The sequence below is a fragment of the Planococcus citri genome, chromosome 1 (assembly GCF_950023065.1).
Source record: "Planococcus citri chromosome 1, ihPlaCitr1.1, whole genome shotgun sequence".
In the NCBI taxonomy this organism is placed as follows: Eukaryota; Metazoa; Arthropoda; class Insecta; order Hemiptera; family Pseudococcidae; genus Planococcus; species Planococcus citri.
In genome coordinates, this window is record NC_088677.1 from 19,330,508 (window position 1) to 19,346,716 (window position 16,209).

Here is a 16,209-nt window from a genome sequence, read left to right on the forward strand (position 1 = left end):
AATTATTTTAAAAAAACTAAAATTTCTCGTAACTGAGCAGACGTTTTAGAGTTATTTTGAGCACTTCTGGAGTCTCTTGCAGATTTCTAGAAGTTGAAATTTCCACAAAATGCTACCAAAAATTTTCAAAAATCTGCTGTAGGTTCCAAAACGATTCGAAATGGCTTGAAAGTGTTTTCAGTCGATTTAGGGAATCGAAAATGGAATACATGCCAACTTTCAGCTTTCTAGCTTTATTAAGTAAAAATTTTATCCTATTTAGGGGGCGTAAGGGGATTTTGAGGAATCGTAAGTAGAGCAGGAAAAAAGTGCATATTCCAGTTCATCAGTGTCTCAAAAACATACAAGTCGATACATCACTCGACTTTTCACAATTTTTCAAAATTTTGACCCTCATTTTGTGGCACAGAGGAGCTTTGAGGGGCTGTAGGCAAAAAATAAGTTCATATTCGTACTCAGCGATTTCGAAAACATACCATTCAATATGTCACTCGACATTTTCACATTTTTTCAAAATTTTGGCCTTTTTTGGGGCAGTTGGGAGCTGTGAGGGGTTGGGCCGAAAAAACAAGGCCATATTCGTGCTCAGCGACTTCGAAAACATACACGTCGATATATCACTCGACTTCTCACGATTTTTCAAAATTTTCACCCCCATTTTGGGGCACAGAGAGGCATTGGGGGGTGGGACCCAAAAAATAAGTTCATATTCGCACTCGGCGACCTCGAAAACGTACCATTCGATATATCACTCGACTTTTTACGATTTTTCAAAATTTTGACCCCCATTTTGGGGCACAGAGGGGCTTTGAGGGGTTGTATGCAAAAAATGAGTTCATATTCGTATTCAGCGAACTCGAAAACATACTATTCGATATATCGCACGTCCAGATTTGTTTTTCAAATACATGATTCAGTAGTGTGTTACTTGAAAAATCAAGCAACCCTCACGAACCCCCGAGGAGGGTTGAAGAAAAACCAATGATAGTTTGATTAGTAGTTGGGTGAGTAGACTTTGTAAAAAAAATTTGAGCCAAAACGAATGATTTTATGTGGTAATTTTGATTAATTTATTGGACTGACCTTTTTTGAAACACCTACTCTTTCCACCACTTTTTTTGGACACCCCCCTTGAGCAATGGGTATCGAGCGTAGCATCAAATGGTCGAGAATTTAAAGGGGAACATTTTTTGTCATGGTAGTTTTTCTCAAAAACCTAATATTTACGGAGTAAAACGCAAAAAACGTGAATCGGAACCGGTTTCAGCCCCCTAAAAAATTTTCCTCCAGGGATAGGAGAGTCGGCTTTTTTTTGGTGGTTCAGAGGGTTCATCCGAACACATTCCCGAAGAAAAAATTGATGTGCCAATTTTTTCCTTTTTAAAACCGCTATTTACCCGCTCTACAACATTAATAAAATTTATCAAATGAAATACAACCTTTCAAAACGTTGCTGGAGGTTCCAAAACAACTTGAAATTCACCAGCAGTCAACTTCGTAGCGTATTGAAATTAGTTTGCAGAATGAATTTCGACTCTCCATCTTAGTTTGATGACATTTTGAGGAAATTTCATGTTTCAAAAATCAACTGGAGGCTCCAGTAATTTTCAAAAAAGTCGCTGGAGGCCCTAAAATGACTTGAACCCACCTGAAGTTGTCTTCAGAGGGTGTTAAAATTTGATTGTAGAGTAAATTTCAGCTTTCCATCTCCATTTGATGAAATTTTGTGAAAATTTAAAGTTTCAAAAATGTGCTGGAGGCTTCAGGAATTTTCAAAAAGTCGCGGGATGATCCAAAACGACTTGAAATTCACCTGCAGTACTTCGTAGCGTATTGAAATTAGTTTTTAGGATAAGTTTTAGCTTTACAACTCCAATTTGATGGAATTTTGTGGGAATTTCGAGTTTCAAAAATCTGCTGGAGGCTCCAGAACTGCTCAAAAGTGGTTGAAACCGTTTCCAATCGATTTGAAGTTGTCCCAGAGGATCGGCGGGGGGGGGGGGGTGCAATTACTCCTATTGTCATATGCCGGACTATTAATTTTGGCACTTTTTTTCAAATCTTGAGAAAACTTCATCCAATTTGAATAGAATTGCAAATTGCTGCTAATTTCACCTCAGTTTTGCGAAAATTTCATCAATTTTTTGGACAATTTCAATAAAATTTCGTACTTATTGTGCATTATTCGTGATACTTCATGATGTTTTATCAAATTCAATAATTTTAATGTTTAATAAATTTATTGTTGAGAAATCTACACAATTTTCACAACATTTTTACTCCAATTCTAAAATATTTCAATTTCATCAATTTTTAATGAGTAGGTATGTAGTTTAAAATTGCTTTCATAGTTCATACTCGTATCGTCGTATCCTTTTTTTACTGAATCAAAAACATCGTTTCATGAAACGAATTAGCAATCAAAAATGATTTGAAAAATCACGTTTTTCAAAAAATAAAAAGAAGTATCTCGCCATTCTCGCCATTAAGAACTCACTTAGAAAATTTTTATAAGTTTGCAACACGTATGCGCGAGCGACGCACCATTGGTGAAAAATAAAAACGCATCCGCACGAAAAATCAAAAAATCGGTGAAAATTAGACATATTGTTTATTATGAAGTAGTGATAACAAACTAGTGATAACATTTTGTACAACGTAAAATTGGAATGTCCGTTCGCAATTCGGTTTTATTATTTTTAAATAGTGATTAATCCTGATCGAGTAGGTATTGTATTTTATTCGTGAAAGTGCTACGTACCTAAATATGTCATTTCGATCGTCAAGTGAAACACACAGTAGGAAACAGATAAAATATGTGTACGAACTTCCATACTATGAACGAAACGAATTGTGCTTATGTTTGGATTTGAACAATAAATGGAAAGATTTGGGTAGGTTACAAGTCTACTTTCATGTCTAATTGTTATTCAAACATTCCAATATATCTCACTATTATTGAACCCAAACCTTATTTTACGTATATCTGATTAACAGGAGGCATATACTTGCACTTCGATTACCGTACATTGAACAGATTTGAAATGGCCGCTCATCATCGTTCTCCCACAGACAGTTTATTGAGCGAATGGGGCAGTCAGAATGGCACAATTGTGAAATTATTCAAATACCTACATAAAATGCGCAACTACCAAGCTATGAAAATACTAAAACCATTCGGTAAGTACATATTAATAGATCAACTCATCAATCAAAGATAACCTGGAATCATTAAGGTAACAAAATTTTAATTATTTTTCATCGTAGTCGATCCGCAATATCATTCTTATATCCAAGACGAAGACGATTCAAATATTTCTTTCTCCACTGATATCGAATTCAACGTAGGTAATCATTCTTCACCTTCAAATCCAGTCAGTGCATCAAACAGAGTAAGTTAACCGTATTCCGAATCGGTTTTTCTAAACAAAGAAACACTTTCATTTTCAACATTGTCTGTTTCTTTGCTTCTCAGAATAGAGTATCAAACAGATCAAATGCTGCTCAACCTCCAGCTGCATCACTAACATCTCAACAACGATCAGGATCCGGTTCTGGAGACACCCCAGCCACCCTGGAAACCAACTTGACAAGTAATTAGTGTTATTAGGCCAATACGTCGTCGGTAGGTAGATACTCTCAAGCTGAAGCAAGCCATTTAATCGATGTCAAATGTGTTCAGGAATGTCTTTAGATGCCTGTTCCCTTCATATATCGTATAGGGAATTACAAGAAGCGACTAGAGATTGGGATAGAAGACTTACACTAGGAAAAGGTGGCTTTGGAGTAGTTTTCAAAGGTTCTTGGAAGAATACTTCGGTAGCTGTTAAACGACTCGAAGCACAGGTACAAAAGCTAATCAATTACTTCACCTCATTAAGTGATCTAGGACGATAATCGTACTCACATTGTCTGTGTGTGGTTAATTACAGAGACCTAATGACCCTCACTATAACGCAGCGGAAGTTCAAAGACAGCAGTCATTAAGAGAGCTAAAGTATTTAAATAATTATAAACACGATAACATTTTGCCCCTTTATGGATACAGTATCGACGGAGAGAAACCTTGCTTAATTTATCAGTTCATGTCAAATGGTTCCCTAGAAGATCGATTGCAATGCAGAGTAAGTGTGACATGCAATGTACGATAAATAATCAAACGTCAAACGAGTGAATGTGTTTTTTCTCAACGTTTTGCAGCAAGGAACCAGAGCTTTATCATGGTGGCAACGTGTAACAATTGCAAATGGATCAGCCAGAGGATTACAATTTTTGCACAGTATGGAGGTTCCCTTGATTCATGGCGATATCAAAAGGTATGTCAAGCGATTGGTTTCTGACAAGACGTAGCTGACGTAGCAATTCATGCAAATTTCAAAAATTTTCTCGAATAGATAAGCCTCCTAAAAGTGTATTGATAATTAGCCACAACTTGATTTTTAACTGTTTAAAATGATTTCCATGCTCTCTGAGGAAATAAAAAAAGCGCTGGAGGCTCCAGTTTGAATGTAAATATTTTTTATTTTTCTAAAAAAAAGGTATAAAATTATAAATTGTTGAAAATAGTCAATTTTGAATTTTCTAAAATCTATTAAAACTTTAAAAAATTAATTTGGGAAGCTGAAATTTTAATGAAGGAGTTTTCACTATTCTCTCTTTCTAAAAAAATCTCGATGCTGTTTAAATCAGAGGAGAACTCCTCGAGAAGTTCCCCCACGTGACTTTTGGGGAAAATATCTATGCTTCATTCAAATACATTGCACGTATAATGCCAACGTAAATTTCCCATATTTATTTACCTCTGAATTCCCAGTAATTTTCTTATAATGTTTTGATGTAGTGCCAACATACTTCTGGATAGCAATTTTGTGCCAAAAATTGGAGATTTTGGTTTGGCGAAAGAAGGTCCTATCAAAGATATCACTCACGTAGAAATAACCAAAGTACAAGGTACTAAACCTTATTTACCTCATGAGTTTCTTCGAGGTAGGAAATTATCAGTCAAAGTGGACACTTATGGATTTGGAGTGGTAATTAGCCTGATTTTCCTTTGTGCTTTTTTTCATCATCTTTTTTTTTCTTTTTTGAATCGGGTAAATAGTACATTTTTGCTAATTATTTAAGGTGTTATTCGAGTTAGCAACTGGTTTAAGAGCTTATGACGAGTCAAGAAAGGAAAGATTTTTGGTAAATATTTCAATTTTTCTTATTTCTATACTGGTTCATATGCATAATGTCATGTTCCTTAAAATGATTTATATACATATTTGTTTATTTACCCACTTTTTGTGGTATTCTAGAGAGATCATTGTCACGAAGCAGAAAATAATTCTATTAATTTAAAAGACTCGAAGGCTGGACCAGAAGAAGATTATTATTACGTGCTTTTGATCAAATTGGGAATTCAGTGCACTCACGATACTGCCAAAGGTAGGCCTTTCATGGCCATCGTGTTGAAAGAATTGGATAATATGATGGAAAGTAGACAATTACTGAGTAAGTTTCTTTGACTTGCCTTCTTTCAAACTCGCCCTGTTATACCTATGTAGATATTAATGATGATAAACTTTTATAGACAGAATGACTGCATCACATATCGAACGACGACCATCTATACCACCAGGCTCACATTCAAATTTAGTCCCCCACTACTTATACCCGGTTTGTCCAAATCAGTGCTCAAAAATAAACATCTGCAGTTATTTCTTGAAATAGATGATTAATATTCGGCTTTTCTACAGAGTCCCCCCGCCAGTAGACCAGCTGTGCTGAGTACATCGCCTACAGCCCCCTCACATTTACAACGTCAAGTCCTGGGAACCATAGAAGCGAGTACTATGGACATCCAAAGGAGAATATCTCCAGTGAGAGTTACTCCTCCAATGAGTACTCAAAATCCGACCAATGAACCAATTTTGTCTCCTTCTCCCTCGACTCCCTCTGATAAACAAACAGAAATACAAGTCTTTCCACAAATCAATGTGCAACCTTCCACTCCACAACCCGTTGATGATACTGAACCTTCTTTTGGAACTTCAACCACCTGTACGGCTTCGAATGTGGAAAACAACGATTATATATTCGAAGTAAGTGTTGTTTTGATAGAATTTGAGTTGAAAACTTCCAAAAAAAAGTACATTTGTCTCAGAGTCGAATTAATTTGAATACCTGTTTGTAGGGTGAAAATCAAAGTGATCTAGATAACATGCCTATACCAGTAAGCAGTATTTTGGAGAATTAGAAGAATTAAATGGATGTACTATGGAAATAGTACCTATATTGTTGCATTTACAATTGTTTTATCGCGTTTTTATTCTTATGAAATAATGAGCTTCGAGGATTGTGATTTATGTTAACTATGCAGTGCCTCTTAAAATGTAATATTATTTCTTCCATAAGTTATTTGTAAAATAAGTGACAGATTTAGTGAAAATCAACGAGTTTTCTGGTTTCATTCAATTATTTTACTGGGCCCCCTAGACCAAAAACTGAATCATGTCTGATATTTTATATTTTACTTAATAGTTGTTACTCGTTAGTTTCAGGTTCTTAAATTGTGCTTTAGCACTCTTTTTTATTTCTAATATGATTCAGTCAGAATAGTGCAATATTGTGTGATAATTGATAAAGTTATGAACTTTTGATTTTTTTTTGTTATTTGTTACCATGTTTTTACCATTTATATCTTTTTCCTTCAAATTTTTGTTTTCTAATGATCAAGTTAATAGACGAGTACCTTAATAAAAACACATTTTCAACTGTGAACTGTGAAGGTTTTCATTAACGTATTTCTAATTTAATTGATGACTGGCTTCTTTTTTCTGTTTTTGTTCAGGTATTTAGCTGTTTACAACAACTACAAGACGGTTGTTATTTTATATTTTCATTTGAGGAGCTTGGTGACAAAGTTAGACAAACGCCACGGAGGGCGCATACGGAAAGAGACCTAACGACCAAAAAAAAAAAAAAAAAAAAGTTCTCCGAAATTGTTGTAGGAACTCTGTAAAGGGTTCCTACAACAATTTCGGAGAACTTTTTTTTTTTTTGGTCGTTAGGTCCCTTTCCGTATGCGCCCTCCGTGGCGTTTGTCTAACTTTGTCACCAAGCTCCTCATTTTCACTTGAGAGTCCAGATTCCAGAACTCCAGTCCAGACGTTGAAAAAATTTGGTTGGTGGAGGGTGGAGCCAAAAAGCCAAAACTGGGTCATTTTCTCATTTTTCGGGGTGTTGCAAATTGCAAAATCAAAAATGCAATGCAAACTTGCAAAGAAATTAGGATAAATATTTATTTTGACTTTTTTTCGATAGGTACCTAGTTTTGAAGAATTTTGATTTTTGAGCCAATAGGTGGGCAATCGGGCTCTGGTGCTTCGGGGCCATGATTTTCATTTTTCAGGAAAATATATTTTGTGAAATTGTGAGAAAGAGAAAGTGAGAATGAAACAGCTGTCCTATAACTTACAGCGCGCTCTTTGGGAAAGAAAGAACATCAGTATTCGATGAGTCACCATTACAGGTGACCAGGCTTTCCGAGAGACTCACAGGAAATGCGAATTACCACAAAAATATTTTGATTATTCTTCTGCAAAATTAGTAAACAAACAAATGTTCGCGTTGTAAGTTCTCCGCAGCAAAACACCAATTTACAAATTGCAAAATACGTGGAATGATCTTTATTCATCATTAAATCATCGACCGTAAGGATAAAGTTAATGGAATTCACTACGAATTAACATTTGCATGATGTCCGAAGGTGCTGCTACTTCAGAATTTAAGGATTATGTGCCCAAAATTGGACTCATTTATCACAAAGAATCTAATCAGTTGATATTCTGTAAACCGAAATTAATGCCTTTGAAATCGGTTACTCTAGAGAAATTGGAGAAGCTGCAGCACGAAGCTGACAACGTTTTGAAAAATTCCAAGTCACCGAAAAATAATTAAATTTTGTCGAGTAAGATGAACTAAATATAGAACACACGTCTTATCATTGTCAGAAATGAAATATGTAGGTATCAATTATTCACATCTAATTACAGGTATTTGGAAGTACCTATTCATAATGATTACGCCGCTTTCATTATTGGTGGAGATCGTCGTCGTATTCGTGATCACCGCACTGCTTCTGCACAAATATGGAGACTGGAAGAGGCAAAATGCTATGATTATTTTAGTCGTTCTAATATCGTGGTACTTTTCATTGCTGACTGTATTCGTATTACCCTTGGATATTTCTTCGGTTAGTAGGATAAAGATACCTATCTAGATCATTGGGAACGGGAACGTTCTAAATGCATTGTTTTTTAATACCGAAAAATTATGTTTTTTTAGACGACGTTTCGTCAATGTATGGAATTGGGAGTGGAGAATGCGAGTACTAATGGATCTCATCATTCTACTACTTGCAAAGAACCATGGAGCTATGTACCTGAAGAAGTGCTGCCAAGACTGTGGCGTATTGTTTACTGGACATCACAATTTCTAACATGGTTCGTAGTTCGGTACAAGATGTTCAAGAAACGCCTATCTACTAATTTGCAAAAATTGATCATTTTTTTTTTCAGGGTTCTGTTGCCATTAATGCAATCCTATGCTAGAGCTGGTGACTTCACATTCTATGAGAAGCTGAAATCAGCTTTGAAAGACAATATTTTGTATTACGGATCTTACGTGTGTCTATGCGTAATTTGTTTATTCTATATTATTTTATACACGGATATTCCTTTAGACGGGTTGGTATCATTTCGTTGAATTTTTCAACATGAAGTTATATGTACAAATTATATCTTAATATTTTCTTTTGTAAATGCCCGCAGATCGAAACTAAGAGCAATAGCATCGTCAGCCAGTAACACTTGGGGTTTATTTTTATTAATTATTCTATTAGGATACGCTTTGGTAGACGTACCTCGAAAGCTTTGGTTTTCCGGAAACCCTCAGTTATGCTTGTTAAGGAGTTATTTTCAAGTTTCAAAATTAACGTCTGATTTTTACGACGCTGAAGCGGAGTTGAAAAACTTGATACAAGTTAGTATTTACTTTTTCATTTTACTGGTGAAATTATTGTCTTATGATGCTGAAAACTTACGGTGCTAAATATTGCAGAGAATTTACATAACTGAGGCTAGGATACCGGAAAATGATCCTTTGAGAGTTTATGTGGACATAGTTTGCAGCATTATACCTGTTCAGTTCCATCCGACTGCTGCGAGGGTTAATTCAGATCGATCCTCGACAACTCCTTCGCCCACGAAAGAAGTTCTAGTACAGTATCATAAACAGGTAGACGTCAATATATTGAACTCGATTGCCAAGAAAATATTTAAAGGGTCATTCCATGTCAACTCAACCAAAAAAAGGCGATTTTGAAAGTCATGTCTTTCGATTTCGCTCAAATTTTTTTTACAATATATAACCATCCAGTGAGTAAGAACCCCGCAATTAGTTTGGTCCCAGCCTCCTCAGGGGGCAGGTGGGGAGACTTCCGTTATTTTCACATTGTCTCGAGGTACTCAACTTCAGCAGCCCATTCCTCCAAAACGATGATACTTCGATCAAAACTGATTTCACAGTTTGAAAGGGCATTGCATTTAGAACTTTTTAGACATTTTGAAATTTTCAAAAGTTGTAACTTGAACTTTCAAATTGAAAGTTCAGATTTCAAAATGGCGCTGTAAGTGGGAGCTTCCATTTAAAATTTTGAAAAAATTTCCATAGATGTACCTTTTAATGCTTTTTCGAAATATTTAAGTTTCAAGATGGGATCTCTCAATGGAGGGGGAGCACCCCCACCCCCAATTTTGGGCGAAACTTTCGAAAGAAAATCTGGGGCATATGACATATCGAATTCTATGTTTTTGGTGACGCTGAACACGAATATCACGTCAGATTTTTGATAGGACCCCATCCACAGCCCTCAGCACCTTCCTAAAGGGGGTAAAAGTTCAAGAAAGTGTTTTGTTCGTGGAACACATGGAAGAGTATGTTTTTGGTGACGCAGAATACGAATATGGACGTCAGATTTTTGATTGGACCCCATCCATGGCCCCCAACAATTTTTTTTCGACTTTTACGTATTGGTGGAGGTTCTGGGGACTATGGGTGAAGTCGATTTGAAAAACTATGACTACATTCGTGTTCGGCGATATCCAAAACATACTATTTCATGTGTCACACGAATGTAACTATTTTTTTTGGAGTCACCCCCTTTGGGGAGGTGCTGGGGACCGTGCATAGGGTCCAATAAAAAATTTGACGTCATATTTCTGTTCAGTGTCACCAAAAACATACAATTCCATGTGTCGCACGAACAAAACACCTTTTTGAACTTTTACTCCCTTTGGGGAGGTGCTGAGGGCCGTGGAGGGGGTCTTATCAAAAATCTGACGTCATACTCGTGTTTAGTGCCACCAAAAACATAGAATTCGATATGTCACATGCCCCAGATTTTCTTTCGAAAGTTTCGCCCAAAATTGGGGGTAGGGGTGCTCCCTCTCCATTGAGAGATCCCATCTCGAAACTTGAATATTTCGAAAATGCATCAAGAGGTTCATCTATGGAAATTTTTTCAAAATTTTAAATGGTAGCTCCAACTTACAGCGCCATTTTGAAATTTGAAATTTCAATTTGAAAGTTCAACTTTCAACTTTTGAAAATTTCAAAATGCTTAAAAAGTTTTAAATGCAATGCCCTTTCAAACTGTGAAATCAGTTAGGATCAAAGTATCATAGTTTTGGAGGAATGGGCTGGTGAAGTTGAGTACCTCGAGATAATGTGAAGCCCCCCCCCCCGCCCGTCCCCTGAGGGGGCTGGGATGAAACTAATTGCGAGGTTCTTACTTACTGGGTGGGTATATATTGTAAAAAAAATTTGAGCGAAATCGAAAGACATGACTCAAAAACGTTGGTTGAGTTGACATGAAATGACCCTAAAGGTGTTTGCCTCTGATTTAAACGGGATCGCGATTTTTGGAAAGAGGGTGGTTTAAAACCTCCAATGACTAAAATTTCAACTAACTATTGATTTTTCAATTAGGTACTATTGGCGAATTTTTGAAAATTTAAAATTTGAGTTAAAATTTTTGGAGATTGGTGCTTTTTAGAAAAATATTTATAAAATTCAGTAAAAATCTTGGAAATAAAATTTAAAAAAACTGTTTCGAGACTGATTTTTAAACTTTTTTACAAAAAAAAAAATGAATTTTTTTGAGAAAAATGAACCAATGTGAACAACCATTTGTTCTGGGCCATTCTGGAGCCTCTAGAGATTTTTCAACTTTCTCTAAAAATTTCAAAGTTATGTATTTAGAAAAAAAAAATCTTGAAAATTTAAATTATTTTTCTACTCTTGATTTCTGCCAAAAATTGCAAGAAGTCGCGCCTTTCATCGTCAAAATTGAAGATAGTTTTTTTTTGGCGAAAAATTCCAAAAATTCTCACTGCGTTGCCAAATACCTACTGCGAAAATTGTCGGTTTTTTTTTACAAAAATTTGTGAAAAAGTCACGTTTTTTTTATCAAAATTGCGAAAAAGTATTTTTTTCCTCAATAATTTCCATAAAGTAGAGCTTTTTGGCCACAAATTAGAAAAATTCTTGTTTTTTTTTAAAATTGGAATTTCAAAAAAAAAATGTTCATCTTCTTTCATGCTAAAATTATTGTACCTATTAGTGAGTATCGCGTTCAGCCAAAAATGGTGAGATGTCTCAGCATTTGTCAAAAGTGCCATAAAGTCTCGTTTTTTGTCAAAAATTTGCTTAGAGAACTTTTTTCAATGCTTGTCAAACAATTTGCAACATGTCAGAATATTTTTACTAAAGAATAATTCCTAATGAAACAATTATTTTTTACAGTTGAAATCCGCCCTTCACACGTATCGCAGAACTCACATACAAAGAGAGCGTATGTTCGATCAAGTTTACGAATTGCAAAAAATAATTTCAAATAGAAAGGAAGATTATCAAAATTATAAAGATTATTTAGTTCAGGGTCCATTCCAGTGGCCTGATAAATGGCGATTATTTTGCTTCGGTGGGTATTTTATTTTATTCTGTTTTTTTTTTTTTTTCAATGATTCGAAAATGGACGAATTCTAAAAATATTGATGAATATGTTTCAGATTATTTATGGGCAGCTATATGGAAACCTGTGGTGATGAAGGTGTTATCTACAATCTCGATCGTTATGTCTGCCGCAGTTGTGTGGTCTGAGTCGACATTTTTCAAAGAAAACCCAGTGCTCTCTGTGTTCGCATTGTTGATCAGGGGTTCCAAGTCGAATTATAATTACGCCGTGATCGAGGTCTAGATCACATTTTATACATTTCAATTAAAAAAAAAAAAAAATCATTGAAATTTGACTCGTTTTCTGTTACAGATCTTATGTGCTGTAACTCTAGCTTATTTGTGTTACTGCGCTTACTCCACCGTATTCAAAATACGTATTTTTAATTATTATCATTTCGCTCCTGATCATCAAACTGATGAAAATAGTTTGATATTTTCGGGCATGTAAGTTCTGCTACCTATTTTATAAGTAGAATATTGTCAACGAATGTTGTCACATAATATGGATTCTAATGCAGAGGAATTTTTACAGGTTGCTGAGCAGATTGACGCCGCCATTATGCTTGAATTTTCTCGGATTAATCCACATGGATAGTCATATTATTAAAAAACGTATTCTAGAGACTCAGTATACTCAGGTTAGTTGTGAAAAAAATCATTATCCAGCGAATAAATATCTACAGTACCTTGTAAAAGAGAACTAATCATTGGATGTGTTTAGATAATGGGCCATATGGATGTGATTTCGATAATCAGCAATGGATTCAATACTTATTTCCCCATGGTGATGATCATCATTAGTACAGCAACGTATTTCAATATAGGTTCACATTTGCTATCGGCCATCGGTTTCCCGCAATATTTCGCCGATGATGAAATCACCGAAGATATAGTCACCGAAGGACAGAGGCTTGCTTTAGCTGGTAAATATTATCAAAATGATGACCAAGTTTTTTAAATTTTGTTTTCCCATTAATTTCCTGGCGTAATATTGATTAATTTTTTCAAAGAAAAAGATAAACGTTTAAGAAGAGGACTTCTGTCACCTAATGAGCTACCTGAAAGTACGTACAGAAATGAAGATAGTTCACGTGGTCGTCGTTTCAAGCGAGGTGAGCTGTAGGCCTAAAGTGACCTCATATCACATTGATTTATTTTCAATATGCGAATAACTCGTGTATTTTTCCCACAGCAGATCGTTCATCAACTGATGAAAGTTCGTTCAATTCTAGTAAATTCGAAATGAATCTTCAAGCTTCGTCTCCCAGAGAAACATTCCCATCGAAGAATATATTCGACGATGTGTAGATAAGTTTATATTATTAATTTATGATTTTTTTACACAATGATAGTGATCTCGATTTGATTTTTTACTCGCGCTTTTGTATGTAGAACGAAAGCGTTTATGAAAGATATTCATGTAAAGTTTAACATACAGTTTGTTCAATGGTCAGTGTAACTGTAGCTATATAACTTGGTCTAGTCTTGTAACATATGAAATATGTTAGATTTATACTTGCGTTTATTTTTAATAAATTATTTGCAGTTTCAAATTTTTGGATAGGTTTTTTTTACGATTAATGACGTTCGGAAAATTATGCTCAATGTACTCTCAAAGCTACGTATATAATCTTTGAGGATTAGGGATAGAATCATTCGCAAAATTCGTGGTTCGTTTCAATCAATTTTATGCATGTCTGATTTTTTTTCGTTCTTATTTTTGTCCTATCGAACTATAAGATTCTCTCATATTCGCTCATCAACCTCTTTCGCATCTCTCTTTTTAGCTAAAAAAAAGAGTTGATTTTTGGCACCTTTTTCCACGGTTTTTGATTTTGCGTTATCACTAGAGCCACTCCAAGGAGGCTGAAATTTGGCATGTACATCTGATCTAATAGATGCTTTATTTATAGAAGTGCATTTTTATTGTTTCGATTTTACAGGGGTCGTACTCCATTTCCCTCTAAAAAAAATAATAACTGTGGTAACCAAAAAAAGTTCAAAAAATTAACCCACAACAAGTAGCCACGAAGTGACCAAAAATTAGGGAAAAAAATTATATAAAACTCCCGCAAAACATGATTTTAATGCAGCGAATAAAATCACTAAAAAAAAACAAAATTCTTTGACAAATAATTATTAGCAAAAAGAGATACACTTTAACAATTTTTGTCGAAATAGTCAGACTATTTTGCAACTTTTTGGCAAAAAAACTAGATTTTTTAAAAATTTATGGAGAAGTCAAAATTTTGAAGTTTACAATTTTAAAAAAATTTTCAGTAAAAAAAAGTTTTGGTAGAATTCTTTGCCAAAAATATAAATTTTTACTTACAAGTCGGTTTTTTCAAATTTCCAAGGTTTTCGGGGTGTTCCAAGCATTTTTTGGAGGGAGAAGAGAAGAAGAGGGAGTGTTAACAATACCTCTACCATTTCAATCTATCATTTTTGAAATTTTCAAGCTTTTTCGAGAGTTTTTAATGAAATTACCATTGTACATTTTCAACGTACGCTATTTGTTCTAAAAAATTGTAATTAGCTCCATTAAAAAAAAAAAAAAGAAAAAAACCTACTTTTGAAGAAAGGAAGAGCACATTTTTTGGCCAAGAAAAGCGAGCATATGAAATTTTGGAAAATTTTCGATTCAAAAATATCAAGACGAGCGGCGTTTTTATCGAGTATATTTTTTCTTTTTGAGCGAATTTATTTTCGAATTCGAAGATAAATTTTTAAAAAATTCAAAATTTAATATCTATTGTAAGACAAAAAAATGCAGCACTTGTAGGATTAGCGGAACTGTTAGACACTCTGGATTTACAAAATCCAAGAGCAGTGGTGGTTACAGCTTCCCAAACAATTTTTTTTAAAGCAAATTTTCTAAAAAGTCAAAGGTCCCTCAATTCTGGACATCTGGAGTCAATTTTGAAAAAGTTTGACCAGATAGCTCTTGAAATTTTGGAATTTTTCAAAAAGTTGTACGATCTGAAGTTCTCGTGTGAGAGAGAGGGAGGTAGGGACGATGAGGTTAAAAATTGATCCAAGAATTTGACGTTTTTTCTACGTACATACATATTTTTGAAGTCACTTGACCAAGATTTTTTGCTAGGCTCCATCAAATTTCTAAAATAGAAAAATTTTCCAATTTCTCTGATGTGGTATAATAGTCGGGGGGCCCGCATAAGAATCACTTGCACCCCCTGCCGATCCTCCGGGACAATTTTTTCTTAAAGGGGGAGTCCTAAGGAATATTTTTAGCTCTTGTCCTAAAAAAAAGTGGCCCTAGTTACAAAATGGCGGTTATTTCGATTGACAGGTCAGCCGAAATCGCAGATTTTGCGTTCCAACATAGGACTAGCATAACATTTTTTAAACCATACAAAGGTAGATCGAAAGAGCAGGCAAAAATTCATCACCTGTCAACATTTTAAGTGCTAAAGTGCCTTTTTCGATTTTTGGTGAATTTTCAAAAATCAAATTTTGGCCGAAATGTGAGAAAAAATCAAAATTTTACCAAATTGATCTGGAAAGCTGAAATTTGGGATATACCCTATTTTCGACCCGCCAAATCGATTGGAAGCTGTTTCAGACCGTTTTGAGCAGTTCTGGAGCCTCCAGCAGATTTTTGAAACTCGAAATTCTCACAAAAGTTCATCAAATTGAGTTGGAAAGCTGAAATTAACTCACCAAACTATTTTCATTACGCTATGAAGTTGACTGCAGGTAAATTTCAAGTCGTTTTGGAGCTTCCAGCATTTTTTTGAAAATTACTGGAGCCTCCAGTGGATTTTTGAAAGGAAAGCCGAAATTTATCCTGCAAACTTATTTCAATACTCTACGAAGTTGACTGCAGGTGAATTTCAAGTCGTTTTGGAGCTTCCAGCATTTTTTTGAAAATTACTGAAGCCTCCAGTGGATTTTTGAAACTCGAAATTCCCACAAAATTTCATCAAATGGAGTTGGAAAGCCAAAATTTATTCTGGAAACTTATTTCAATACTTTATGAAGTTGATTGCAGGTGAATTTCAAGTCGTTTTGGAGCCTCCAGTAGATTTTTGAAACTCGAAATTCCCACTAAGTTTCATCAGATGGAGTTGGAAAGCCGAAATTTACTCTGCAAACTATTTTCAGTACTATATGAAGTTGACTGCA

At 34.9% G+C, this 16,209-nt stretch overlaps 2 protein-coding genes across 3 annotated transcripts; both read left to right on the plus strand.

Annotated features, from left to right (window-relative positions):
- Window positions 1–2,626: 2,626 nt before the first annotated feature.
- On the plus strand, window positions 2,627–6,765 carry LOC135849723 (pelle-like serine/threonine-protein kinase pik-1). The gene is made up of 13 exons (XM_065370266.1): window positions 2,627–2,894; window positions 2,998–3,180; window positions 3,268–3,392; window positions 3,476–3,593; window positions 3,683–3,846; window positions 3,933–4,124; window positions 4,201–4,316; window positions 4,841–5,030; window positions 5,125–5,187; window positions 5,301–5,496; window positions 5,576–5,661; window positions 5,742–6,086; window positions 6,179–6,765. Exons 1-13 carry the CDS (start codon window positions 2,768–2,770, stop codon window positions 6,239–6,241), a joined length of 1,968 nt encoding a protein of 655 aa, XP_065226338.1. The 5' UTR covers window positions 2,627–2,767; the 3' UTR covers window positions 6,242–6,765.
- Window positions 6,766–7,574: 809 nt separating this feature from the next.
- LOC135849724 (LMBR1 domain-containing protein 2 homolog) lies at window positions 7,575–13,616 on the plus strand. Of its 2 annotated transcripts, XM_065370267.1 has the most exons (14): window positions 7,575–7,753; window positions 7,874–7,954; window positions 8,040–8,239; window positions 8,332–8,489; window positions 8,565–8,732; window positions 8,817–9,027; window positions 9,106–9,282; window positions 11,851–12,028; window positions 12,117–12,298; window positions 12,374–12,507; window positions 12,596–12,701; window positions 12,785–12,986; window positions 13,074–13,175; window positions 13,256–13,616. In XM_065370267.1, the coding sequence occupies exons 3-14, from the start codon at window positions 8,063–8,065 to the stop codon at window positions 13,369–13,371; spliced, it is 1,911 nt and encodes a 636-aa protein (XP_065226339.1). In that variant the 5' UTR covers window positions 7,575–7,753; window positions 7,874–7,954; window positions 8,040–8,062; the 3' UTR covers window positions 13,372–13,616. The 2 variants fall into 2 exon arrangements, with proteins under 2 accessions (XP_065226339.1, XP_065226340.1); XM_065370268.1 differs by having other exon boundaries at window positions 7,575–7,954; window positions 13,259–13,616.
- Window positions 13,617–16,209: the final 2,593 nt, after the last annotated feature.